A 27,358-nucleotide genomic window follows, 5' to 3' on the forward strand; every position below is an offset into this window, starting at 1 on the left:
GCTGATAATGCTTTGTCTAGTCAGCCAAAAATGTGATATTGCTTTGAAGAGGCAGCCAAAATGTATTACTGCACTCCCCATGCCTTTTATTTGGGTTGGTCAATAAAAGACTACCCTGAAAGCAGGTCGATGTCACAGTTAGGTTCCTGAGTCCTTACTGCTGCCCTGATCAATTAGCTTGGAAAAGGTGTTCTAATAAACCATCACTATCTAGCTGAAAAAAAACATATCTATATTGTACTAGGTATTATAAGTAACCCAGTAGTGATTTAGACATGTCATAAATATATGTATTTATGTATGTATATGATAGAAAGTCGAATGGGGATTGTTATTTGGAGGGAAGAAGGAGACAAGCAGAATTGGAAGGGAGGATGAAAGTGGATATGAGCAAATACAATGTTATGTATGTGTAAAACATCATTACAAAACTCACTTTTTGTTCAGTAATGGAAGATATATATCTTATATATCAATATATAAGATATATATTGATATATATTTTCAATATATAAATATATATTGATATATATTTTCTATATATATCTATATATCTTACATTTCCTATATGTCTCAAAAATACTTGAGACAACTTGCGTTTAATCCTTAACTTGTTCACAGTTCAGATGGGGTCCTTTCCATATTAAATTTCTGTGGCAGACAGCATTGGGAATGGAGCAGCTAACAACTCTCACAGCTTCTACAGTGTTGCCCAAGGGCACGGGACTTTACTCTTCCATGCGGGAGGCAGATTTTCAGAGAATATGGTGCTTGCTGTCCCTCCAGTTCTGATAAGTCCACGGTCTCCAAAGATGTCAACTCTGTATCATTTTCCAGGCCTTGAAAGATATTTTTAAATGCTTTCTAAATTTTCACCATTTGTTAATGTCAAGCAATAAAAAAGGCTGGTTCGAGTTACAGTATTTCCTGGGAGTCAAGAAAATCTTCACCAGTTATGCATCTGACAAAGGCTTACTATCTAGAAGAAGTGACTTTTAGTTATTTGTCTCCACCTTGATGGACCTTGGCCTGCCTAGAACCACAGGAAATCACAGGATTGTGCAGTTTTGGGTTTTATGGGAGGAACAAGTGTCTCTGGCTTGCAGAGGCTGTTGCTGAAGCAAAATTTCTCTCCTGCTGCATTAACATACCATGCTGACAGTCATATGTTCTGCACAGAGCACTGTGTGGCCTTGGCAGATACTCTGTCACACTCTCTTCTCCTTGAAGACTTCTCTCTACTAAGCAAGAAACAAATGACCATTCTGGTCAGGATATGATTTAAAGCAGTTTTAAGCCAGTGACCCACAACATGACTGATTATATGATCCACCTCTGCTGTAACAGAATATTGGTCAAAGGAGAAGTCTGACAGGAGCCAAAATTTGAAAAACTTCTCAGGTGACTCCGTATATAAACCATTATTGGAAACAATTGTACATTCCCAAGCTTGCAGACAACATAGATCCCTAGATATTACAAACCAATTGTCATCGACTCTGTAATTAAAGACTGGGAAAAAGTAAAACAGGGAAACACAATTTACAGACATGCCAGGAAACCATGGCTTGTTGATAACACCAGGGTCCTTGTCTTGGCCCTTGGATTTGGTAACCCTGTATGTGGCCTCAGGAAGTTGCGATCGTTACCTAGAGTTGGGCCAGCAGGGCTTGACAGACTCAGGCAACCTGAGATGTGAGCTAAAAAAGTCTCTGGTAGAAGGAAGTTACTTTGTACTGTTGGGGAGTTGGACAGATCCTCCTAGAAATTCCAAGTTAGGCTTTGTTCTTTCCTGGGCCTGATAGTTATGTGGTGGTGACCTCTGAGGCAGTGCAGGCCATTGCTTTTGCCCTTGGTTGCATCCCACAGGCTGAAGGTAAGCACCTGTTGCTGAAGACTACACATGCAGGACACGGGACTTAGACGACTTGAGCTACAGCCAACCTGAAAGCCTTTATCTTCTTCTCTAGCTTTTGTAGCAGTAGAGTGTGCGATATAGGCTGCCAAGAGAGGGAAACAACTGAAGGCGCTATCTTGCTGTGACACCGTGAACAACAGTGATCAGCACGGCATGATATCTATAACGGTGAAGTAGTGCCGTCCACATGTGGTGGTGTATGACAACTAAGTGGATTTAAGGACCCCTCCGCAGTAGGGAAATAATGCCTGTCACCTAGAAACCTAGACAACCACCTGGGAATGGTGAAGTCATGGATCTTAGAAGAAAATCTACTACTGCTACTTTGCTAGACTAGCATAATTGCCAACTGCATTCTAAATCTTATCCTATACCCACAGATAGGTGTAGCTATCACTCCTCTCCAAAAAAAGCTTCCCTATCCAGCAAATGGAGATCATTAGAAAAAAAAAAAACACCAAACAAACCCACAACTACACACAATGCAGAGAATGGGCTGTGTGTACTGGAAACTCAATAAATACATCTGCATCCAGCACAGCTCCTACACCTATGGCTCAAGGGACATATCAGAAAGATTGGAAGAGCCATAATACTGAGAAGTCTGCTATGAGACTGTCTCTCCTAGGAATGGGTGTATAAGCAAGACTCGAACAATGACAACAGCAATAGACATGCTAATATGAAAGAAGGCGAATATTATGGAGTCGCACCCTTAGACAAAGAATTACAGGCAAATGCCTGCTGAAAGAAGAATTAATCTCTCCCAGGGATGAGTCTTCTAACTGGTTATCCAGTACAAAGTGGCCAGCCCTGAAAACCATATACACATAAACAAAAACCCGACTTAGTACGTTTTATTTATATATTTGTGCAAAAATAGATTCATCAGGTTGTATTAATATATTTGTTTATCTATCTAGTAGGTTTTATTCATATATCTGTGCAAACATAGACTCATCAGATTGTATTTATATATTTGTCTATCTATCTATCTATCTATCTATCTATCTATCTATCTCTCTATCTCTCTATCTCTCTAACTATAATACTCAGAGAAAAAGAGGCTATCAATATGAGAATGTGGGAGTGGACATGTAAAGGGTTAGAAGGAACATAGGAGGGCCTGAAGTGAGAAAAGGAAAGTGATGTAATTCCATTTTAATTTAAAATGTATTATAAACAATTGCTCAAAACAGTGGGAAGTGTTGGGGGATACATGTCTGTTTGCAGAGTCCTTGCCTTGCATGAATGAAGCTTTGAGTTAGATCCCTGGTACCACATGAACTGGGTGTGGTGTACATACCCATTATCCCAGCAGATCAGGAGAAATAGATGGAGGGTCAGGAGTTTGAGGTCATCTGTGTCTATGTAGCAAATTAGAGGCTAGCTTGGGATTTGTAAGATTCTGTTTCAAGAAAATAAACTTAACCAAGCTAAAAACAACAACAACAACAAATGTAAACAATCAAACAAGCACAACACACCCTGAAAACCTAAAACCATAATTTTTCCTTAGGATGCTTTACTCTGTGTCCCTACACTAATTAAAAGAAAGGTGAACAATTTATTCCACGTGGTTAAGTCTCGTGAGACTTGTGGTCATGTTGTAGTTGTACTTGCAGTCTCTGATAAATCATGGTATGTGGCCACATGGACTTATGCACGTATGTGTTATAGATTAAATGCACATGAGCTCGAGTATATGTGTTTGTACATGCATACGTAGGCACATGTATATATGTATGAGAGAGAGAGAGATCCTGCCACAGTCTTGAGTTGATAAAGGTCAGCACACTGCAGCTCCACGAGGAGCTGTGTAATAGCTCTAATGGACCTAATGACAGAGTGAGACTAAAAGAAAAAAAGAGGTTCAATGAGCAGTGCCATCAGCACACTGTGCAGGGCAGTGACAGAATCTCAGGAGAACAGCCCTGTCCCAAGAGTTTCCTTTGCTTGCAGTGCCTTAGATCCAGGATGAAGATTTCAATGAATGAGCTTATGTTCTTCAGCTTCTGGCATAGTAATACCATACTGACAGTTAAAGTCAGGCAAGATGGCTTCCAGTGCTTTGTTTGGGAACATGGGCCCTGAGCTGCTCTTGCAATGAGGCTGGAGTTTCTGACAATTATCTTGTATGGAGTAGATGATGTCAGCTTTGGACCTCTAAAACTAGAGCTAGCTGGAATTTTCCCAGCATTCCTCTGCAAGTCTTCCTACAGAAGGATTTGCCAATATTGTCTTTTGCTAGCTCTTTGAGGAGTCCCCAAAAGTCAAGACCTGACCACTTGAATTCTGTTATCTAGCAATCCAGCCCTCCTTACAGGGGAACAATAACAACAACAATAAACATCAGTGTACGGTGGACAGCAGGGAGAGTTGTGACAATCTGTCTAAGGTAGAAATTGAAGAAGCTGCTCCTGAGAGTGTATGCCTTCCTCAGGAGGCCTGAGGGATGCTGAGCAATCTTTTGGAAGGCTTCTTCCAAGCAGAGGAGAGCAGGCAGTTGGCTTTTCTTGCCCTTATGGAGTGATGAGGGGAAAATGATGCATGGCTTTTAGCTGATGAGGCCACTTTGCAAAACTGCAAGTGCCTGCCTTCTCTGCACTCCCCAGTGGGTCAGGAGACACCAGCTTAAATCAGAGGCATGCAGGCACTGGCATCTTCCCCTTGCTTGCCATATCTGTAGCAACACTGTGAGGGAAAGGCTTCATTTTCTCTCCTCCTACCAGCACCTGCCACTTCTTAAACGCACCATGAAATAAAAGACATCTGTGGTGGAAGCGAACCTCAGGGGGCCTCTGAGAATGCATTTGTTTGCTTTTCTAAACCACTGACATTGCAAGTTGGAACTGAGGGCTGAGAAGCCACACTTGGTGCTTGATGTACAGAGACATGGGAAACCCAATGAGCCAGAATGGTCCCCACGGGGGATTGTGGCTCCAGGCAGGATTGACATTTTTGTGGTCCTCACTTAGCCCTCTCCTAACTCCTGCTGGGGCTACATGGGGCAAGGAGGAAGCTGAGTAAATTAGAGCTAACTCCACATGTTTCAAAGAGCTATTGGGAATAGGCCCAAATTTCACAATTTTCTAGGGCAAGTTAGTGTCATGTAGCTCTAGCTTGATGGATGTTAAGGAGGTGAATCAGCTCTTTCCTTCTTCCCTCAGTCCTTCCCCCTCTCCTTCCTTCCCTCCCTCTGTCCCTTCCTTCCTTTCTTTTAATCTGTCTCTCTCTTTCTACCCCCTCTCTCTCCCTCTCTCCCTCCCACTTTCTGCCTGCCTGTCCCTGCCCCCTTCCCCTCTCTCCCTCCATATCTGCATATATGAGCACAGGTGGGTGGGTATCTCACCATGAGGAATTCTGGGCTTGCAGAGGTACCTGGTTCACATGTTCACAGGTGTTCACATGTGTTCCAGGGATTCAAACTGAGATCCTCATGCTTGTACTACTGAGCCATCTCCCCAGCTCAAGGTATAGCCCAGACTAGCCTCAAACTCATGATCCTTCTGCTTCTGCCTGTTCCGCATGTCCGAGGGATGTGCATCACCATGACTGGCCAAATTCGTTTTAGAAGCATGGTGTTATGGTTAATTATTTTGTCATTTTTATCAGTTCTTTGAGAATTTTATACGGTGTATTATGGTCGTATTCAACTTCCTTCTCCTAACTCTTTCCAGGCCTCCACCTTTCCTTATCTACCCAAATTTTGAGAGTCTACTTGATTTGATAAAGGAACATCTAGGTTAGTGGAACATACTCAGGATGTATCTAGAACATCTCCATAAATATGAGCTAAATGTTGCTCTGATCTGACCACTGGAGTAATACTTAATGGATCTGAAACACCATGGTATCATTGGGAGTGATGAAAAATAGGAGGTGGAGCCTTTGGAACAAGGAAGTCACTGGAAGTGTGTTCTTCAGGTTATATTGTCTTCTTGTGTTATCTCCACCTTCTGCTCTCTGATAAGCATGATGTGCACCAGCCACCACGACTTCCTTGTCACGATGGTCTGACACTTCTGAAAACATGACCCCAAACAAACTATTTCTCGTTTAAGCTGCCTTTGTCAGATATTTTATCCCAGAGACACACAGGCCTAGAAAACTCTTCCAGAACAGACAATGCAACTAAGCGCATGCACACACACACACACACATTTCTACATAACCACAGCTAACATTTTCTGGGTTTCCTTTGACCTAAATAAAACATAAAATATTTTGTGCAAAAAATAAAAGTAATATGTGTATATTAAAGGGATATGATCTTAATAAAGTTATCAAGCCATCAAATATTTCCTGTGCTCAGAGAAAGTCTCCAGGAAACACAATACACACCATGGTTATTTAGGGTTGGTTCTAACTCTCTTTTTTTTTTCTTGTAGGTGAGGATACATTTATTATCTAATCAAAGTCAGAAAAAAATGAACATTCATCAAATGCCTGCTATATTCTAAGCTCGTGTAGAGGATGTTCACCAAGACAAAAAAGCCATTGGGAGAAAGTTGTGGGTCTTTAAACCCATATGTGTTTAACCTATTTGTTTAACCCTTAGACCAAAAACTTTTTCAATAAATTCTTTTCGTTTGTCAACTCCATTGGTTTCCCTTTAAGTGAGGGATTGGCAGGGTTTCCCTACATTTCACTTGCTTTAGAAGGCGAATGGGAGAACGAAGCTGAATGGAGAATCAGAAAAAAGAACACACTATCAGAGAAACCACAGGAACTGTCCCCTGGAAGGTGAAGGGGTGGTGGTATCCTGGCCCACAGGATAGTAGACCCAGCCTTGACTCAAGGGAAATGGAAATGGTATATGCCATGTGAGATCACATAGGAAATACTTTGTTACTCTAAAGCTTTTAGAAAAAGAAAATGTGTGTGTGTGTGTGTGTGTGTGTGTGTGTGTGTGTGATAGGAACTTTCTGTTCAAGTTTGAAGGCCATGTAAAGCTGGGTATCTCAGTATTCCAATCGTGAGAAGGGAGGCTGAGAGAGGAGAATCCCCAAAGCTCATGGAGCAGTGAGCCTTGTGTACATAGCCATGAACAACAAAGAAGAGAACCTGTCTTAAACAAAGTGGAGGGTGAGGATGGGTGCTGAGGTCGTCTTCTGATCTCTACAGGTACACTGTATGCCTGTGCACACATATACATTCTCACACATACACACATCATACAAATAAATAAGTAAGGAAAGATTTAACAGGAAAAAGAGTTTGGAAGAGTGTGTGTATGGTACACACACAGATAAACACAAGATGTATGCATGTTATAACAACAGGATAGAATATCACACCATATAAGTGAGAAGGTGAGAGTTCTTGATGTTTCTTTTATCATCAAGACACAGTGGCATCAATGACACCAAAGAGGGGTGGACATCTACCCTTGTCCTTCATGCTGGGGACACACAGTGGTGTTGGAGGTGACTATTGCTGTGGGTCCTAGTGAAGGGTTTAGCAATGGAATTTTTAAGTTAATCCACATTATACTGGCCCTTGGCTATGTTGCAAAAGTTGAGTTTCTTTCTCACCCAAGTTGCAAACGATGGCAAAAAGAGCTTGTTCGAGTTTGCTTCCACCCCATATAATTCTCATTTGCTTCCTCTTTGGTTCCATTTTCTAGCCTGGGATAGAGGGAATGCCTGACCTATTAAAATAAAGCAGAGTGCTTTGGCAATTAAGTAGCTAATTTTAGACCCCGAACTACTTTTGTGTCAATGATCTGAACATTTCAGACTAAGGTTTTGGAGGTATCTAGCTAATTATAGCCATGATTCACTTCCATCCATCTACACTACACATAAGATGCCTGGGACAATCTGGCGTGGGACAGAGGTTAGCCAGAGGGAACCCGGCCCAGCATTGTTTATTGACAAGAAGCAATTATGTGGTTTCTTACAATCTGTGGTGATTTCGTAGGGAGAGTTGAGTCTGGCGTCTCCGCAGGGGGATGTGCTCACGTAGAGATGGAAGAGGATGTTCTCTCGCAGCCTGTAGCCTCCTTCCTTTAAACGTATGAATATTGATCTCTCAGAGTCCTCTCGATGCTTGCTATGGACACAAAGGGGATGTAGGTCACTTATGAGAAAGCAAATGAAGATGTTCCAACAGGTGTTTGCTTTTGCCTTGTCTCCTGGAGTTAGCAGTTCCCCAGTTTTTACCTCTTGTACACTCACTCATGTTGTCTGCCCTTGCACAAACACTTTGGGAACAGGCCAACATAATCAGCAGAAATGTTTCCATTTCCATCCTCCCTGACCATTCACACTTTAGCACTCTCTCTCTCTCTTCTGTGTGTGTGTGTGTGCGCGCGCACATGCGCGTGTGTATGTAGGTCAGAGGACAACTTCAGGTGTTATTTCTCAGATGCTATTTTTTGGATGCAGGGTCTCTCTTTGGTCTGGAACTCACCAAATAGGGTAAGCTGGCTAGTGAGCCTCATGGACCAGCCTACTTCAATCTCCTCAAATCTGGGATTACAAACATGTGCCTCTATGCATGGCTTTTAAAGCATGGATTCTGAGTGTCGTATTCTGGTCTTCATTCTGTATGACAATTTCTTTACAAACTGAACTATCTCTTCAACTACTCTGTTGTTGTTTTAGGTTTATCTTTTACAAGCCAGAATGTACCATGAAACCATTGCCCTCTGGGCTTTCAAGGCCCCATTCATGGAGTGTCCTGGCACACTACTGACTAAAGTAGTCTTAGAGGGTACCGGTATGTGCAGTAGAGGGGAAAGGGATTTTAAACAGTGTATCAGTTTGGGCACCCACAAACTAGGTGGAAACAGCAAACATTGCAGAATTAGCTTTTCTTCTCATCCAGGATAGATCTAGAACATACCCATGCCTCCTAATCTTGGAGCTTCATAATCCTCTTGCTTCAGGAAAACCTTCTTCATAGTCCTTAACCTCACACCTGAGCGGCCTGGCCTCCCAAGGGAGTAATGACACCACAATGGGCACCGAACAACTGAGCTGCGTTTTCTTTCCCAGACTCCTCTGCAATCCTCTGGCCATCCTTTCTGCCGTTGCTGCTGTTTGTACACATTCTGCCCCATTGGTGATGGATTCTGTGTTGCCTTGAGATATCACATGCAGGAGAAAGGACATTGTCTTCCTAGGCAACCCTGAGGATACTATAAGCTCATGTGCTGCCACCTCCTTCCTTCTGCCCAAGTGGACTCCTTCATCATATAGGGAGAAACTGCACCTAGTCTTGATCCTCAGTGCAGAGCCAGGCCCATTGAGGGAAACCTTACTTGTTCTTGAGGCTCTTTGTTGGCAGCCATTGTTGGTACCCTGCTGCAGAATATGAGTGGGGTGTGGTTGCCTTTGACTTTTCCAGACGGTTGTGCAGTGCCTAAAATGCATCTAAGTCTGGGCAAAGCTGGTGGAATTGTCTTCAGTGACATAGACAGGAGGTAGGGGGACTGGAGAACATTTCCAACTGAGCAGCTGAATATTCAGGAGAAATCCTTCCCCACATTTGAGAGCTTTCCAGCTTTTGTCTCTTCCATTTGACCCCTCACCAGGCCTCCTGGAACTGATGTGGCAATATATCATGCTGCTGTGCACTGCTCAGAGGCTCACATAAAAATTAATTGAGTGTATTAAGGTATTGCCTTTATTCGAGTCTGTTTGGCATATATTGAGGCCTTTCTTCCCTTTGTGTGACTTCTGCACCTGCTAACACGTTCACTCGCTAAAGCCCCTCTGAAATGCCATTATTAGTGGATTTGAGAAACCCTGTTTCAAAGGATAAGAAAGGGCAGCTGGGGGATTCAAGGAAAGAACGCTCTGTCAAAGAGACCCACAGCAATTAGACTAACTTGGTTCAGAAATGTGTAGGAAGTGTCTACTTTGTTTCTGCTGGAGTTTAATGTGTCTTCTAGAGATTCCAGCCCATTTACAGCCTGCTTTTTCCTAATGGCTGCCATGACAACATCAGAAATTTTAGCACGGAAGCACATTTTTTAGTACCTCTTGGGAGATAGCTTGGTTGGCAAACATGAGAGATCCAAGTTTGTTCCCTAGAACCTATGCTAAATAATATCCAGGCTTGCTGACATGTCCTATTGATCCCATTACCAGGGAGGCAGAGAAACAGGGCTGGCTTTCATGCCTTCCTGGCCAATCAGCCTACCCTATTTGGCAAGCTTCAGGTCAGTGAGAAGCTCTGTCTCAAAACAAACAAGATAAATGGCTTCTGAGGAGTGACATCTGAGGTTGTTATCTGACCCCCACATGCATACATATATACATACAAACACACACATGCACACACATGTAGACATACACATAAAACGTGTGTGTGACCAGGAAAGAGGTGAGATCTTGAAGCCTGTCAATATTGAGTTTAGCCACATTTCCTGATTTGAAATCTAGAAGTCTAAAGAATGGAATATATTTGGCAATGTGGGCACGTGGGAAGAACTGAGACCATCATGTCAGTGTGACTGAACTTTGTGGGACAAAGCCTACAGAGTGTTAAGCATCTATATCAATATGGCCACTGTGTATTTTGTATGAGTCATTGCCTTTGGTTTGCATAATGGAAACGGCCTGGCTTGGAGATGAGGACTGGAGACAATAGATAAAGTGAAAGCCCATTTATGAGCCTGGTACCCGAGAGATGGTCCTAGCCAGACACAAAGAACCCTAATATAGCTAAGAAACTATGTTGGCTGAGAAATTTTCAAAACCAAACTGACCAGGGAGCAGAGGGGCCCCCCTTTCCTTTGTAGAAATAACTGAACTGTGAGCCTTCCTTGAAGTGGACACAATTTTGTCAGAATTGAGCAGAGGTGTTAATGTCAACCTGGCACCTTTCCATGGCTGAAATGAAAGTTTTACCAGAGAGCAAGCACATTGATCCAAACCATCTCACATTGTACCAAACACCCTTTCAATTCAATCAATGGAATTACAGTTCCAGAGAGCAATTACTCCTGTTTCCCAAGAGATAGCAAAGCCATTGTTTCCTCTTTTTCTTCCTCCTTCCCTCTTTACCCCCTCTCTTCTTTCATCTCTTTTTCTTTCCTTCTTCCCCCTCCCCCCCCCCCCCCCACTGTGCTGTGTATTTCTCTGGTGTCTCCCTTCTTGAGCAGTTGCTCTTCTTGCAAGAAAACCTCAGTGATCAGTAGGTGGTCTTAGAACTGTACTGGCATGCTTTCCCATTGAGATTTATAATTTGTGTAGATGGCTGTATAAATAGCTTACTGAATGTATGGAAGATCGGGGGATGGCTGTGCCCGGTGCTCTTGTTGACATTTGAGTTTCCTAAAGAAAATAGTTATTTGAGGGATGTTATAGTAGCTGTATGAATGTTTTAACTGAAAAAATAACCAAATGGAATGAGCATGGCAAGTGCTATTCCTGTATGTCCACGCCTGTGAGCAACTGTGTGGTGGTGGTGTGTGCAACCTGTAGGTAAGCACCTGTAGGTAAGCAGGATGTTTCTTGGACTCAGATGTTGATAGCAATACAGACACCTGGTAATTTAACATCTCAGTGTCTGTGTGGTACTCAAAGGGTGCTCCAAGTCTCAATAAAAAAATAGATAGTATGTGGTACCTAGTCACTTACTATGTATCAGATCTGCCAAGACAGGTGAATGACATCTTCTGAGCTGGCTGTGGGCTTTTATCCATTGCCTGGTTACTTGGCTTCTCACTAGCTAAGCTGTGTCAGTCCAGCCCATGCCAGGGGCCCCTTTACCTCAAGTGCAGCTCCAGCTGAGTGTAGAGGAAGTGAAGAAATGCCCGCCTGGCCACTATCTCAGCATGGCAGTCGTTGACAACCAGCCCTTGGTCACTGATGTGGTCACCGCTGATACACTTGGTCCCAGAGGACAGAACGATGACCTGCGCTTGTTTGGTGTCCAAGCCTAGGGGACACAGAGGGTGGTCAGAACAGCTTAGGCTTCAAGGACCTTACTGTAAGGGACTTTTCAACCTTCTTGTAGACACCAGCCTTGGTAAACACTGGTTGACATCCACGCTTATGCAATAATTAATCTTCATTGTTAACTTGACTATATTTAAAATCATTTAGGAGAATTGTTAGACAAGGCTCAAGATATAGTTATGAAGCTGTTTCCAGAGATGACCAACTAATAGGGACATTTTATTCTGGATGCAGTGCACCATCCTCTGGGCTGGGAACTGTCATGGAACAAAAGCGGGTAAAGAAGAAAGCAAGTAGAGTATGAATAGTCCCCTTGTTTCTGCTTCCCAGCCCACTAGGATGCAAGTTTCTTTATCCTAACATGGCATTCTGGAAACAATGGACTGATATCTCTGAAACCATGGTAAAAATAAATAATTCTTTCCTTTAAATTGTTCGCAACTACATTGTTCCTCCGCACAAAAGCCTCACAGTGTTTGAAAGCTCACCCTGCATAGCAGTGCTGCTTGGGAAGGCTGTGGAAGAAGGAACATTGAAGAGGTAGAGCCTCATTGGAGGAAGTGGGTCACCAGGGACAGGCAGTGACATTTCATAGCTGGTCCCACTTCCTATTCACTCTCTGCTTCCTGACCATGGGTGCAACATGACAAGGCATCTCTTGCTGCCATGGTAGACCATAGAACTGTATAGCCTTTGGAACTGTAAGCCACAATAAACCAGTCCTTTCTATGTTGCTTCTTGTCAGATATTTTGCCACAACAATGAGAAAAGATACCAGGATACTGGGGAGACACTTGTGTAGATGAGGTATATGAATGTTGGCTCTTATTTTTTTCAGCTTTCAAGATCCATGCAAGTAGTGGAATCAGATAACCTTATTCCTTCACCTTCTATCCAAAATGTGCTTCCCTCTCTAAGATCTTTGTTTTACCTAGCACACTCGATCATTGTGGGGACACCTGCCTTTTGATGTCTTATACGTCAGTAGAGTTCTCCTCTGAAGCTATAACAAAGTCCAGTGGTTTGGAACACTCAAGAGTGTGTGGCTTACCTACATCTTGTGCCTCAAAAGCAAGGCAAAAAAATGAAACATGGTTATGGGGTTGATGCTTAGGCCTCTTAGGGCACAGAAGTATGAAGGCTTGTGACATTATACAAGGTCAAGTTCAGAACATGTCCCCTCTACAATCACATTTCACAGGTTGAGGCTGGAGCTGGTGAAGTGGTGTTTGAAGGTGCACCCCCTCTTGAAGGTTATCCTGTTTAGGGTTGGAAACTATCATCAGAGAGTGACCAGTGTGGGCAGAAAGACCAGTACCACTCTGAGGCTGCCACAACTGACAACAGCCTTGACAAGGAACTTTGAGCTATGACCATGACCACTGCATGGGATCTGGGCTTGCTCCAATCTCATTTCAGAGGCTGTGATTTAGCGGCACGTGTCTATATGCTTGTCTCAAACCTTTAAATGTCTCTTCTCTTTCTATCTGTTCACTGTACATGGTGTTGTAGTATATAAGAACATTTAAGATGTTTGACAGTTTTATACATATATTTGTACTAATCCCAACCACATTGAACCATATCTTTCCCTTTCTAATCCCATTTTCACCCTCATAAGCCTTGCTTTTTCTGATGAATTTCTACTGTCCCACTTTCATGTCTTTTTCTTTGGTTTTTGGTTTATTTTCTGACCCACTGAGTTCAATTGTGACTGGATGGATATCCACTGGAGCATGGGTGGTGAGTACACCACTGAAGACAATGAATTCTCAGCCCCAAGCAGCCACATACTGCCAATATCCCCCAGGGAGGGTCCAGCTCACTTGAGTCCCTCCTCTACCTATGATGGGATATTGTTTGGGCCACTCTTGTGCAGCAATTGCAGTAGCTATAAGTTCATTGGTGCAATGGCCATGCCATGCCCAGAAGATAGCATTTCATGGCTCTACTCTTTGTTGTCTGGCTCATACCAAGGGCATTTTAATAAAGCATATATTGTACATTGGATACATTTCCTCATATCTTCTACCTCACTCTTCTCATTGCCACCTCTCCCATCAGTGTCCTTTGTCTCTCTAGACACTTCTGCTTTTATTTTGTACTATACACACACACACACACACACACACACACACACACACACACACACACATATATATATATATATATATATATTAGGTATCTAAATAAAATACATGTTTCCTGAATCTTAGACCTAAGAAAAATGTCACAGATTCATAATAACAACAGAACTGAGGGGAGATTCACACTACACTGGAAATTCTAAGTTCCTTCCTCTTCCAGGAGCTTTGGGATAGATGGGAGGAAGCAGGCAGCAGTACTTCCTTCTGCTTACATCTAGTGAATCTCTTTCAAGTTTTGTGAGGTTTGCATAGAGTACTAAAGGAGCAGCCCCAAGTTATTTCACTGCTTCCTGGTCTATTTAAGGGTCATGCAACTGCTGATCTTTGGGGCTTATAAAACCCGAGGAGCATATATTTTTTATGGAATGATTTATAGAACTATGAAAGTGAGCTTCTGCCTGTGACCAGCGGAGAGAATAACAGCTCCATCAGGATTGCCAAAGGCAATTTGTACAGATACCTTAAGTTACCATGATCGTTACTTAGATATTCTCAATACGTGGCGAGAACAGAGAGTTTGGAGGCCACAGTTACTGAATGGCTACTTAAAGAAACCTGCTTGAGGTGTCAGAGAGATGGTTTAGTGGGTACACTAATTGTGGTGCAAATGTAAGGACCTGAGTTTGAATCCCTAGAACCCTTGTAAAGTTGGGTGCTCTTGTACCCCAGCACTCCTACAGTGAACAGGAAAGTGAGGACAGAGAAGTCCTGGGGGCTTGAAGGACAGCTAGCCTGCTGTGGCAAACAAGAGACCTGATTTCAAACAGGATGGAAGGTTAGGACTGATGCCTGAGGTTGTCCTATCACACACACACACACACACACACACACACACACACACACACACCACACATACAGATGCATAGATACAAACCTTCTTGGATAACCAGTTCCTGACCTATAAAATGAGGGGTACTTTCTTTTTTGCTTCACTTGGCCATCTCCAAATTTTTACCCTCCCATCCCTATTAGCTCAACCATTAGGAGTTGACCATACCAAAAAAAAAAAAAAAAAAAAAAAAAAAAGCACTGAAAATTTTATGACTTATTTTTCACAAGACAATGCTTATTTGTTCAATAGCCAAAGTAACTTTGTCAACAAAAAAAAAATGGCTCTCTGGCATCACTGAAAATAAATTCAAAACTTAAGGCCTTTAAATTACTATAAGGACCACCGACCGCTGTCTGAGGTGACCCCAAAAGACTATGAATCAAAGATAATTCCTTCTCCTGGCCCTGTGGATACAAGTGTGGATATACATATTCTCCTCACTTCGATGGTGAATTCCTTGAGGATAGAAATTAGAATTTCCATGAAATCCTCTAAGAAGGGGCTCCCTAGGAGTCTGTGTAATTAGGGAGATTGTGTCAGTCCCTGTTGGAGAGTCCAATACAAATCCAATATTCAAGGTCCTGCAGCTGAAAGTCAAGGGGACGGGGCTGGGATGCCCAGCAGCCCTGCTCCATGTATGAGCACACTGCTGTTTGCTGAGCTCTGGATTCCATGTGGCATGTGGTTGGTGCGGAGTGCTGGCTTAGTCTCAGATTTTTACTGGGCTCTGTTAAGCTCTTTGATAAATTTATGTATGAACCATTTCTTTAACAAGACGGTATGTAAATTGGGGCCCCCAGTGGAGCAGACCTTCTATTTTTAATAAGATTTACTTCTCCAAGTGCAAACAGTGCTGAGAGCCTTGTAAAGTACTCACTACAGACTTGTTCTAACTCAAGACTTGGTCACTGAGGACTAAACTCTGAAGTCTTGAGTGACCTCTGTCTCTACTTCCTCTCCCTTATCCCCAGCTTGGCTCTTCCTTTATGGGACAAAACAGGGGCCAGATATAGGGAGGAACGGAAAGGATATGTAGCTGTGAAGAAGCAGAGGGTCAATCCACTCTACCAAGCTATAACCTCCACAGCAGCTGAACTGAGCTGCCTTCTCTCTGGGACAACTCCACAACCGGTCTGCCCCTTTCCTCCTTAGAAAAGCCTTCCACAGCTTACTTCCTCCTACTTTTGTTGCCCCCCTGGCTTCTGGTGACTTCCATTTCTCAAAAGGACTCAGGTGTCCAGGACATGCTGTGTTTCTACTGTCTCCTGCCCCTTCGGTGGGATTTAGTTTCTTGGTGATCTTTTGAGGACTTGTTTAGTTCTCAAGGCAGCAGCTACTCTGCTTTGAGAAAAGCAAGTGTAGAACAAGAGCAAGAAGAGCTTTCTTCTTGCAGGGATTGCGAAAACAGCAGGACTCCGGTGGTGTTTTCCTTGGGTCCAGGGAGCCTGTCAGCTTAGTCATTCCCTAGGTGGGCTGCCTCCTGGTTGTGGGTCCTAGAGGTGGAGCTGATAGTCATTTGCCAGCAGGGAGCAGCGTAAGCCAGCCAGTCACCTCTCCCAGGGTGACTGGGAGCCATTTTTCTAATTGAAAGAGTTAACAGGATCCCTGGACTGTTGAGGACCAGTTAATGAGGGCACCTTCTTGATGGAGAAAGCATTTTCAGATTCTAGCTTCATTAAAGCAGGTATTTCAAGTGATGCAAACTAACATTTCTAACTCTTCTTTAAAGTGCTTCAGCATTCAGGTGGCGGGCACACATGTACTCTACTCTTTCAGAGTAGGCACTGTGGTTCCCAAGGCCCTGGCTTCTTTTGAGTTTGTGGAAATTAGAGCTGTAGAAAAAAAAAGCTGCTTTCCCTTTGCCCCTCATTAATTCTTAACGCTGCCTGACTCCAGGCTCTGCCATACTTAGTACAATTATGCGGCTCAAGAAATGCATTATTTGCTGATTCACTTTTCATTAATCTCACCCACAATGTGCCAGCATCAAGCTGGAGACATAAGGCACTTAAGACACGTTCCTACACTTCAGCGTGTATTTAGGGAGATAGTATGCACACAGAGGGTCTGTCAAATAAGATTGTGTGTGTGGGTGTGCTCGAGAATGTTTGAGGCACACACTCTTTTCTCACACACAGAATCATATTTAGGAACCTTCCAGTAGATGTAGGTCCTGAGAGATAGCATATCTTAGGTAGAATGAATACAGCGGCACAAGATGTGGATAGGATAGAGAACACCTAATCCCCCCCACTCTCTCTCGAGCGCGCGCTCGTGCTTGCGCGTGCGTGTGTGTGTGTGTGTGTGTGTGTGTGTGTATCAATGAAAAGTTATTTTGGTACTAGTGGGAGATTTGTGCTCAAAATGATAGGTGTTAGGCTCAAAAGGCAAGTGGAAATTAATGACAGATGGTTTTGAATGCTACTCTTTAGATAGACACTAGATTTTACACACTTGACAATGGGGTTGTTAATGAACTTTTTGATCAGGACAGTGACGTTGTTGTCCCTAACTGGGTTCAGTGCAGCTCATCAAGGATGAGCAGAGGGAGAAGGTTGAGGTAATAGGCAGGAATCCAGATATTGTGCATTGGGGATTTGGTAAATGCCAGAGAATGGATAGAAAGCAGAACTCAGAGAGAGGACGACAGGAAGTAAAACAAAAAGATTGAACAAATAAAAGAGGAAGAAGATTTGAAAATTTGAACACAAGGGTCTTCCCAGAGACTCATACTTCAACCAAATACCAGGCATGGAGATAACCTAGAACCCATGCACAGATGTAGCCCATGGCAGTTCAGTGTCCAAGTGGGTTACATAGTAATGGGAAGAGCAACTGCCTCTGACATAATCTGATTGACCTGCTCTTTGATCACCTCCCCTTGAGGGGAGAGCAACCTTACCAGGCCACAAAAGATGACAATGCTGCCACTCCTGATGAGATCTGATAGACTAAGATCAGAAGGAAGGAGAAGACCTCCCCTATCAGTGGACTTGGGGAGGGACATGCGTGAAGAAAGGGGAGGGAGGGTGGGATCAGGAGAGGAAGAGGGAGGGACTTATGGGGGGATACAAAGTGAATAAAGTGTAATTAATAATAATAAAAAATAAAAAGAGGAAAAAGTGAAAATGGAATGCTCAAGAATTACATAATAAAAATGAAAAAAATCTAAAAATTCTCATTAGGATCAGCCACTTCCAAGGCTGGCAGTCTCAATTTGGGGAGAATAGAAGATATTTTTGTCATTATTTCTCTCTTCAAATACCACAGAGAGTGACTTGATGGCACTCTTCCCTTATGAATTGAAAAAATAAAGTTCAATGTAAGAAATACAAGTAATAAATTTCTAGAAATGCAAGCTGTGTTGAAGCCTTTAAATAAGCAAGTTTTCTTACATCTCTGATCGTATGGTTCTAGAATAGAAGTATAGAATAACCCCAGAGGCGTCTTCAGTTCTGTAAGACGCAGTACTCCCCACTTTTCATCAGATGAAGATCCTGCTGATGTTGAAGCAAAAATGAGTCTTCAAGTAAACATAAGCCAAACATTAATGCCTGAGAAGGAGTTCCATTCTCTTTGTGATACGTTGGTTCCCAGTTTTTTTAATCCTTGATTCCTAGGGTGTGGAGTGAATGGCCCATTTTAAAGGGGCTTCAAAGTCGAGTGGGCCCCCAATGTGTCCATAATCACCATAAATGATGCTTTTTATAAACATTGACATGAACAATGTGTCTTAGGTTAGGATATCCAGAAGCAGAGGCTGAGTTAGAGATTCTAGAAAATAATTTATAGTAAATCAGGATGGGCCAGAAGCCAATGAGGTGAGGGAAAGATTTTGCTGTAGTCTGAGTCTGACCTGATGGAAAACTCTGAATTATGAAGAACAAGACATGGTTGTCTGACCATGAGGCAAGGGTGTGAGGTTTTGTACTCTGTGTCAGACATCAGCTATGGGTATTCGAAGAGCACTGGCTTCCTTTGGCCAAGGTATTCATCAGGAGAAGACATACCAATGAACTGTTCCCAGCCAGTGCATGGAGCAACAATTCAAGAGGCAAGAACTCTGGAGGATCTTGGGTGTGATGCGGGTAGCATCTCCCTCAGACAATGTTGAGATAATCTATAAAATGCAAACCATTGTGGAACCATCAGTTGACACATGATTTTTGGTCAACCCATTTTCTCTTAAAATGGCCCAAATTTAGGGCTGGGGAGATGGCTCAGCTGTTAAGAGCATCTGTTGCTTTTCCAGAGGATCCAGGTTCAGTTTCTAGCACCCACATGGCAGCTCACCTTGTAACTCCAGTTTAGGGAATCTGATGCCCTCCTTTGACCTCTTAGGGCATCAGGCACATGTAAGGCACAGAGACATACATGTGACAAAAACACTTACATGCATTTAATGAAATAAATAAATCTAGGAAAGGCACAAACTAGACTTGAGTAAAAGTAATATCTGGTAGAACACTGTGAGAAAGAACCATAGAAAACAGAAAGATGCTGATTTCTATAAAGACAACAGAGAAGTGACCAAAGATCCCACTTCCCCAAGACCCATCTAAGGTCTGTTGACCCTCTGACCTTTAAAATATCAGATAGGTGACTTAAAGGATGTAAACAATGTTCTGAAGCACATGGAATTAAGATAAAAACCCCAAATTGTTTTAGAAATTACCATGTTGAAAAAACACCCTTTCTATAGACTACACAGGAAAGGGTACCAGAGTTAGAGAGAGTCTTAAACAATTCTAATGGGCTGGAGAGGTGGCTCGGAGGTTTAGAGTACTGGTTGCTTTTCCAGGGGACCTAGGTTCAATTCCCAGCACCCACATGGCAGCACCAATGTCTATAACTCAAGCTCCAGGAATTCTGACATTTCCACATGGATACACAGGCAGGCAAAATGGCAAAAACATAAAATAAAAATAAGTAATTAAAAAAGTTCTAAGTAAAATACTACTTACCAAACATACAATATAGCTTATTACTACAAGGTAGATTTATTCCAGAAAGGTGAAAATAGATTGTATTTAAAAACACAATACAAAAAGACAACCATGATTATGGATATAGCATCTGACAAAACCACAGATTTAGATAAAATACGAAAATAGACTTTATTTAGAATGCAACACAGAAAGATGATCATGGTCACAAACTCAGAGCCAGCATTTGATAAAACACATAGCTTAATGGGAAAGCCTTGGAGGCATTTTTGCTGCCTTCAGGAAAATGCCAATACAGTTCCATTATTTGGTATCTGTTGAAACTACTACTCAGCACAAGAGAAAGAAATTAGAGGTGCAGTGATTGAAAGGAACAGGCAACACAAATACCGTCTGAATACACCATGACTGCATATGTGGCACCTTCAAGACAGTCCAGTTGAAATACTACTGGAAGCGGAAAGAGAGCTCAATAAAATGAGAAGGAACAGACCTCATACACCCAAATCAATAATTTTCATATATACACATAACCACTAGAGGGAAACAATAAGGTGGAAACAACTCTGTTTATAAGAGCCACAGATGAGGTAAAAGGGGAAGGACAATGGACTGTGAGGACTGAAGCTTAACCCCCTAAAGGAGCTGGAGAGAAGGATCACACAGGTAAGGGCGTTCTCTGCCAAGCCTGACCACCTGAGTTTGATCCTCTGACCTCACATGGTAGGAAAAGAGAACTGACCCCTGCAAGCTGTCCTCTGAAATCTACAGGTGTGCCATGGTACAATCTAAAAATGTAAAAACAAAACTCCTCTACTTAAGGCCACCAACAATAGTAGAATACACAGAAAGATAATTACATATTCTTAGATTAAGGAAGATTAAGCCCCATGGTTTTTTCTCTCTCAGTTGATTATAAGGTTGTGATTCTTAACAGAAACAGCAAAACTGCTTTATTTTGGACAAAGACACTGACTTAAAATGTAGTTTAATTATTCTTTATTTAAACCAGAAAATGGAACCCACAGGGAAACCCAGATAATACTGGGTCAAAGGACTGATGCAAGGAGACAAAACCTGATAGCAGCATGCTGGTGACAGAAGCTGGTTACAAATGGCAGTGGAGCAGATGTGTGTGAGCAGAGTGGAACAGAGGTCAACCAAACACACAAGAGAATGTGGCACAAGGTAAGGACAACATTTCAAGGCACGAGGGTAAAGAGTACTCAGTCGACAGTACCTCGAAACTGAGGAGTCCTTTGAAAACTAACTCAGTGTCTTCATCTTTCACCATGCTCCAGGACAGGTGCCAAATGGATTAAGATTTAGATGTGAATCTCCACAGTTGTTTTATTTACAAAACTTGCAAGCAATCACAGTGTCCTTGCTATTGAACTTCCTGGCCTATAGTACCACAAAAACTGAGATTCTGTTGTTTATAGACTTCCCAGGAAGTGATATTTCGCTACAGTAGCTCAAGAGGACGTTTCTTTCGTACACTGTTACCCAGCCCTAGGCAGTCTCTGGGAGTGTACCTTTATTCATTTGATTTGAATTAAATAATTCTTATTTCAAGTTTTTGGATAGAAGTTTCATTAACACCATATCTGATTGTGGAATAAAACACCGCCCGTTTTCTAAAGGACAAAACACCAAGAGTAACACACTATCAATATGTGTCAAATAAATAAGCCTCTAAATTACAGAAATTAGATATGGATAGAAAAGATTTTTTTAATATACATAGACTGCCCAAGGGTGTGGGACATGATATATTCTGATTTCATTTTCCAGTATCGTGTCGTGTCCATGGAGTGACATGGCTCTGGAATAAGGTTTGCGCATGTCCACTGCTGAAGGCTCTTGCCATTGAAGAACCTTCACTAGTGATCAACCCCAGCGATCATGCACAGAACTCCATTTTACTACTGTGGTTTCATATGTAAGAGTGCCCAGCCTCTTTGAACTTTGTATTCGGAAGTTTTGTAGAGAACATCACCGCTGGTCATTATTTGACTAACATCTAATTTATTTTCAACCTTTTTCTGTAATAAATTCTTGACTCTTCTAAAATTTCAGTTTCCACAGTCTAAACTTTTCTCCAATTAGTTCAAAATCAGGTGGATGTAAAAATGCATGCCTTGGACATTCCTGGTCTAGAGGAATAACTGGGCTAGAACTGAGAGAAAGCTTTGCTTCTGGTGGGGAGGTTTTTCTTCCACCAGCATGTCCACTTGTGGTCATCTATAAAAACTGGGAGCTGTCAATGTCCTCTGTGCTCTGACTCTTTAAATATTGCTTAGAATGTCCAGTAAGTTACATGTCAGTGTTTTGTGAATTTCAGACAATACGTTTGAAATGGACACCAGACAATAAAGTGCAAGTAGGATGATTCCATGAGGCTCCAGACCATAGATAACTTCATTTCTCACTTTCTTGAGACACTGGCTAAGTAAATTTAATTATATTAAAATCAATGAACTCCATTGCCTTGTGTGAAAAAACTAATTTAAAGAAAAAGTTAAAAAATTTAAATGCTGTAATTTTTAGCTATTGTGACATGTTTAATTCCCATATAATTAAATTTATCTATTTCCATATAATTATATTTATTTTTTCTATCTATTTCTCTGACCCCCCTAGTTAGAACAACACTAAAAATTTTGTTATTGCTTATATAAACAAACCATGTGTTCTTCATTCAAGGACAAGAGTGTTTGGAGAAGCTGAAAGGCAGGCAATTCAAGAGTATCTTTTTTTTTTTTTTTTTTTTGCTATGCTCTTTTATTTTTTTATTTTTTTTATTAATTACTTTATTCATTTTGTATCCCCCCCATAAACCCCTCCCTCCTCCCCTCCCGATCCCACCCTCCCTCCCCTTTCTGCATGCATGCCACTCCCCAAGTCCACTGATAGGGGAGGTTCTCCTCTCCTTTCTGATCTTAGTCTATCTAACTAAAATGTTCAATCCCCATCCTGAAAGGCAAAGAAGATGGACATCAGAAGAAAAAGAAAATAGGAAACAACCTTGGAACCTGCTACAGAGGGCCTCTGAAAGCCAGAAGAAAACAGGAAACAACCTTGAAACCTGCCACAGAGGGCCTCTCAAGAGTATCTTAAAAGTAAATATGAGTTGGCACTGGGGTATAGGTTAAGTGAAAATTCAGTGAGAAGTATTGACGGTATTAAGAGCACATTTTTAATCTATTTTCATTCATCTATCCACATGACGTGTATCGAATTTCTCCAGAAACTGAGGATATACAACTTATCCCATGTTTTCAGGTCCTGAACCCTGTGTTATCAGCACACATTCAGAGGCCAGGGAAGGAAGCCAGCATGGTAGGAGAGAAGGAATTATGATGATGAATATAGCGGACCTGTGGATGCCTGAGAGTGTGGGAATAGAGAAAATAGAGAGCTGCTGTCCCCTCCAAAATAAAAATAAAAACAAACATACAAAAACCCAAGCACATACACACACACACATACACACACACACACACACACACACACACACACACACAAAGAAACGATGGAAGGAAGGAAGGAAGGAAGGAAGGAAGGAAGGAAGGAAGGGAGGGAAGGAAGGAAGGAAGGAAGGAAGGAAGGAAAGCATTCTTTTCATTGGACTGGGTAAGCAATTTGAGAAAAGAAATGAGTAACTTAGAGGAGCAGATTATCTCACATTGAAATTTGCACACAGAAGGATCCCAAGGGATTCAGGGATACCTACAGAGATACCTAGAGTACTTACAGTCTGGACACAATGCTGAAGTATTGTCACTTGTTGACCCAGTGGGATCAAGTCAGGCCCTGTATCCATCCTCACTGTAACTCCAAAGAGGCCAGTTTACTGGGATGAGAACAAGATATCAGTTGTGTAGTAAACATTGCTACTTGAGAGAAAACTAAACTGTCCCAAACTTGATGTTCTAGAAGTGAGGTGGGAGGTGAACCTGGGTGCCACCACAGCTAGCCACATTTCCGTGGTCTTGTAGAAGGAGCTGAGCATCGCAACCCTGGCTAGGGATGTACTGGTCCACAAGAGAATGCTTCATACATATCTCTTGATTTACAGCGAGTCAAACATGCTGTTCTAATTTGCCTTGCTTTCTGTTGTTGTGATAAAACAAACTGGCCAAAAGCAAACTTGGAGAGAAAAAGTTTTTTTTTTTCTTCTTCTTTTCAGTTTATACTTTCAAGTCACAATCCATTGTAGAGGGAAGTTGATCAGAAACTGGAGGTGGGAGTGGAGGCAAGAACTGTGGAGAAATGCTGCTAAGTGGCTCACTCTTTGGCTCATTCTCAGCTTTCTTATCTAGTCTGAGACCACCTGCTTAGGGATGGTGCCATCCACAGCTGCTTGGTGCCTCCTGTACCAATCATCAGTGAAGACAGTTCCTTACAGGCATGGCAACAGACTAATTTGATAGAGACAATTCTTCAGTTGAGGTTTTCTCTTCCCAGTGACTCTAGGTTGTGTCAAAACGATAATAAAAATGAGCCAGTATACATGCTAACATCACCTCAGAAGGAAGGGTGAGGTGAAATCTGATTTGGGAAGTGTGTAAAGAGATAAACATGTTCATATTTCAACCATTAGACTTGACTTTGTCTGCATGAAAACAATGTGGCTGACACCCTGCCCCCATTTTTAATGCTGTAACAGGACTGAGAACAGAGGAGCCCCAGCAGTCTTTCTCACTGCTATAGGAATTTCCAGAACTCCTCCCACCACAGAGAATGACTGAGTTATTTCTCAATACTGTACAAACAAAATAAAACAAAACAAAAAAAATCAAACAAACAAAAACCCAAAACAACAACACCAAGCCTAAGAAATTTAAGGTTCAATGAGCTGTGAATAAATACATTGATACACTACCTGTTGGTTTATCAAACATTTATTTGCTGGTTAGTTTAAACTGTTTCCTTGGTACAATCTAGGCTCACTTAGGAAGAGAGTCAGACTAAGGAATTATCCAGATCAGGTTGGTGGGGGGGCATATCTGTGGGGGATTGTTTTGATTGTTGATTGATGTAGGAAGACTGGCCATTTGTGGGCAGTTCTGAGGCAGGGGTCCTGAATAGTATCAGAAAGCTAGCTGAAAGCAAACAAGCAAGGAAGCTGATCCCTTCTGCTTTTAACTGTGAACATAGTATGACTAGCTTCTTGAGTTCCTGTTGTGACTTACTCTGAATAATGAACTGTAACTTGAAATTACAAGCCAAACAAACCTTCCTCCCCTTTCTCAAGAATATTAATCTTTGCAACAGAAATGAAACTAGAACAACCTGGTTCCCTCTTCTGTTGGTCCTGCTATAGAGCCTGAAACAAAATTCCTCCTTGCTGACTGAGACAGTTAGTGATAAACTTGTAGACGACAGGATTATACAGGAAGTCTTCATTTTTCCGCTCTCTGCTGGCCAGGATATCGACAATAGTCTTGGGATGGGCTGAGGAAACTTTAGGCAGACCCTGAAGTCAATCATCACAGGCATGGACCAATGCTCTTCAGTTTGGCAGTTATAGGACACTAATAAAAATGAATTTGTTCAATACACTGCCGATCAACATCCTCAGCTCTTGCGGTCAGACATGCTGATACAACTTTAAAATGCACAGTGTTTGAGGCAGTACCTGGCATCGTTAAAAATTTGAGGCAAGGGCTGGAAAGATGGCTCAGTCAGTAAAGTCCTCGCTGTGCATGCATGAGGATCAGAATTCAATCTCCCAGTATCCATGTAAAAAGCTGAGCATGATAGCTTTTATCTATACTGCCAGTACTGAGAAGATAGGTACAGGAGGATTCCTGAGCTCACTGGATAGTCAGCTTATCTGATTTGGTGAACTTTAGGTTCATTCTTGTATTAAAAAACAAAACAAAACAAAACAAAAAACAAGGTGGAGAGCAACTGAAGAAGACACCTGAGGTCAACCTCTGTCCTCCAGGTAAACATGTACAGGCACATACATGCATGTGTTCCTATATGCATGCTTGGACACATCCACATGAACACACACACATACGGGGGGGGGGGAGGGAGAGAGGCGTATGGGGATGTCATTAGTTATGTCTCCAGTCATCAACATTATGAAGGGTTTCACTGGATATAAATATGGTAATTTTTTATTCAGTGAATGCATTCAATGTCCTCATCCTACCTCTAAGAAAGAAGTAGAATGACAACGAACCCTTTGCAATTAATAGATTGAAGAATCTATTTATCTCCCTGTTTGGATTGGGCTGAGCGTGCTCTTCGCCCCATTAGTAACTCATTCTTTTGTATCAAAGGAGCAGCTCTGCGACACCTGGTCTGATCGATGAGAAGTCTTTTCTTTCCTGCCTCGGAGATAACTGACAAGGTCTCCTCATTGGTGCTAAACCCAGAAATAATGAGAGCACAAAGCCACAGCTCATACATAATTCACGGAGGAAACATTTTAAGTGGCAGTGCTTTCTGTGTCCATAAGTAGCCACTTGATATTCCTTTTTTTTTTTTTTTTTTGGTGCTCCACTCTTGCTCTCTGTTTTTCAGTAGATGAATACAGGTTGTATTCAAAACAGTTCAGAGGGAAAATTTTGCTCAGGCTCTCAGTTCTTCTTCTTCTGACTTATGCTCTCTCCATCAACTTCCTAATACAACGTGTTCTTTCTTGACAGAGCTGTGTGACTTGCATTTGGTCCAAATCTGCTTGGTCAGTTAAAAATACTTTTCAGTGATTACTGGCTGAGTAATGTAGGTGTGCACTGGTGTGAGACTGTTTTGCCCTCCAGCAGCTCAGCACCATAGTTTCACTTTCTCCTCTCTTCTCTCTCTAACGACCTTGTCTTCTTGGCTTGCTCCTGTAGCTGACCTTCACCAGGATAACTCTAAAGCTAAGTCATGGTTGTAATCTTCATTGTAAAGATGTTGGGAAAAAAACCAGCAGGGCTTTTTTCTGCTCCGTGTGCTACAGGTTAGATGTTCATTATTCCTACAGAGTCATGTGTTGGTGGCTTGGTTCTATAGGGAGGTGGTGAAATGTTTAGAAGCAGGGTCTAAGGGAAAGGTTAAACACTGAGGATGTGTCTGTCTACAAAGGGGACTTGGTGACCACATTTTCCCCTGTCTCTTTGGCTATCATATGCAGTTGCTTTGATGCGCTACCTCGCTACAGTTCCAAAAGCATCTGGATCAAGGAGTTATAGACTAGAACCTCTAAAACTGTGAGCCCATATCAACCCTCCTGCTTATAATTTGATGATCTTGGGTTTTTACCACAGTGACACAAAGCTGCTTGGCATACTGTGATGTGAATACCCTTCCATCTCTAGGCAGAGCTGTTCAGAATGTTACCACTTCCTTCTCCAATGTTTACAACACAGCAACCCTTTTAAAAATATCACGTAATGGAAATAGAAAACTGTGAAATTTTAAATACAGGGTCAACAAGGAAAGAAAGGAGTTTGAACCTTGCCATCAAGTACATATATTTGAAAGTCCGTAGGAACTTCAAAGGGCTACAGCTTTACCCAGTTCATATGTTTATTAATCAGCTTTAAAACACACACACACACACACACACACACACACACACACACACACACACA

The 27,358-nt window shown here is 42.1% G+C and overlaps 1 protein-coding gene across 1 annotated transcript in view; it reads right to left on the bottom strand.

Annotated features, from left to right (window-relative positions):
- The window catches only part of Adarb2 (adenosine deaminase RNA specific B2 (inactive)), a 564,895-nt gene that overhangs the window by 40,679 nt on the left and 496,858 nt on the right, over positions 1–27,358 (bottom strand). The window contains exons 5-6 of the mRNA XM_055613205.1: positions 11,647–11,815; positions 7,824–7,975 (exon numbers count right to left, since the gene is read on the bottom strand). Of these exons, the coding sequence (XP_055469180.1) occupies positions 7,824–7,975; positions 11,647–11,815 (321 nt within the window). The remainder of the gene's footprint in view (positions 1–7,823; positions 7,976–11,646; positions 11,816–27,358) is intronic.

Source organism: Psammomys obesus, unplaced genomic scaffold (assembly GCF_907164565.1).
Source record: "Psammomys obesus unplaced genomic scaffold, mPsaObe1.curated_primary_1811, whole genome shotgun sequence".
NCBI classification, from domain to species: Eukaryota; Metazoa; Chordata; class Mammalia; order Rodentia; family Muridae; genus Psammomys; species Psammomys obesus.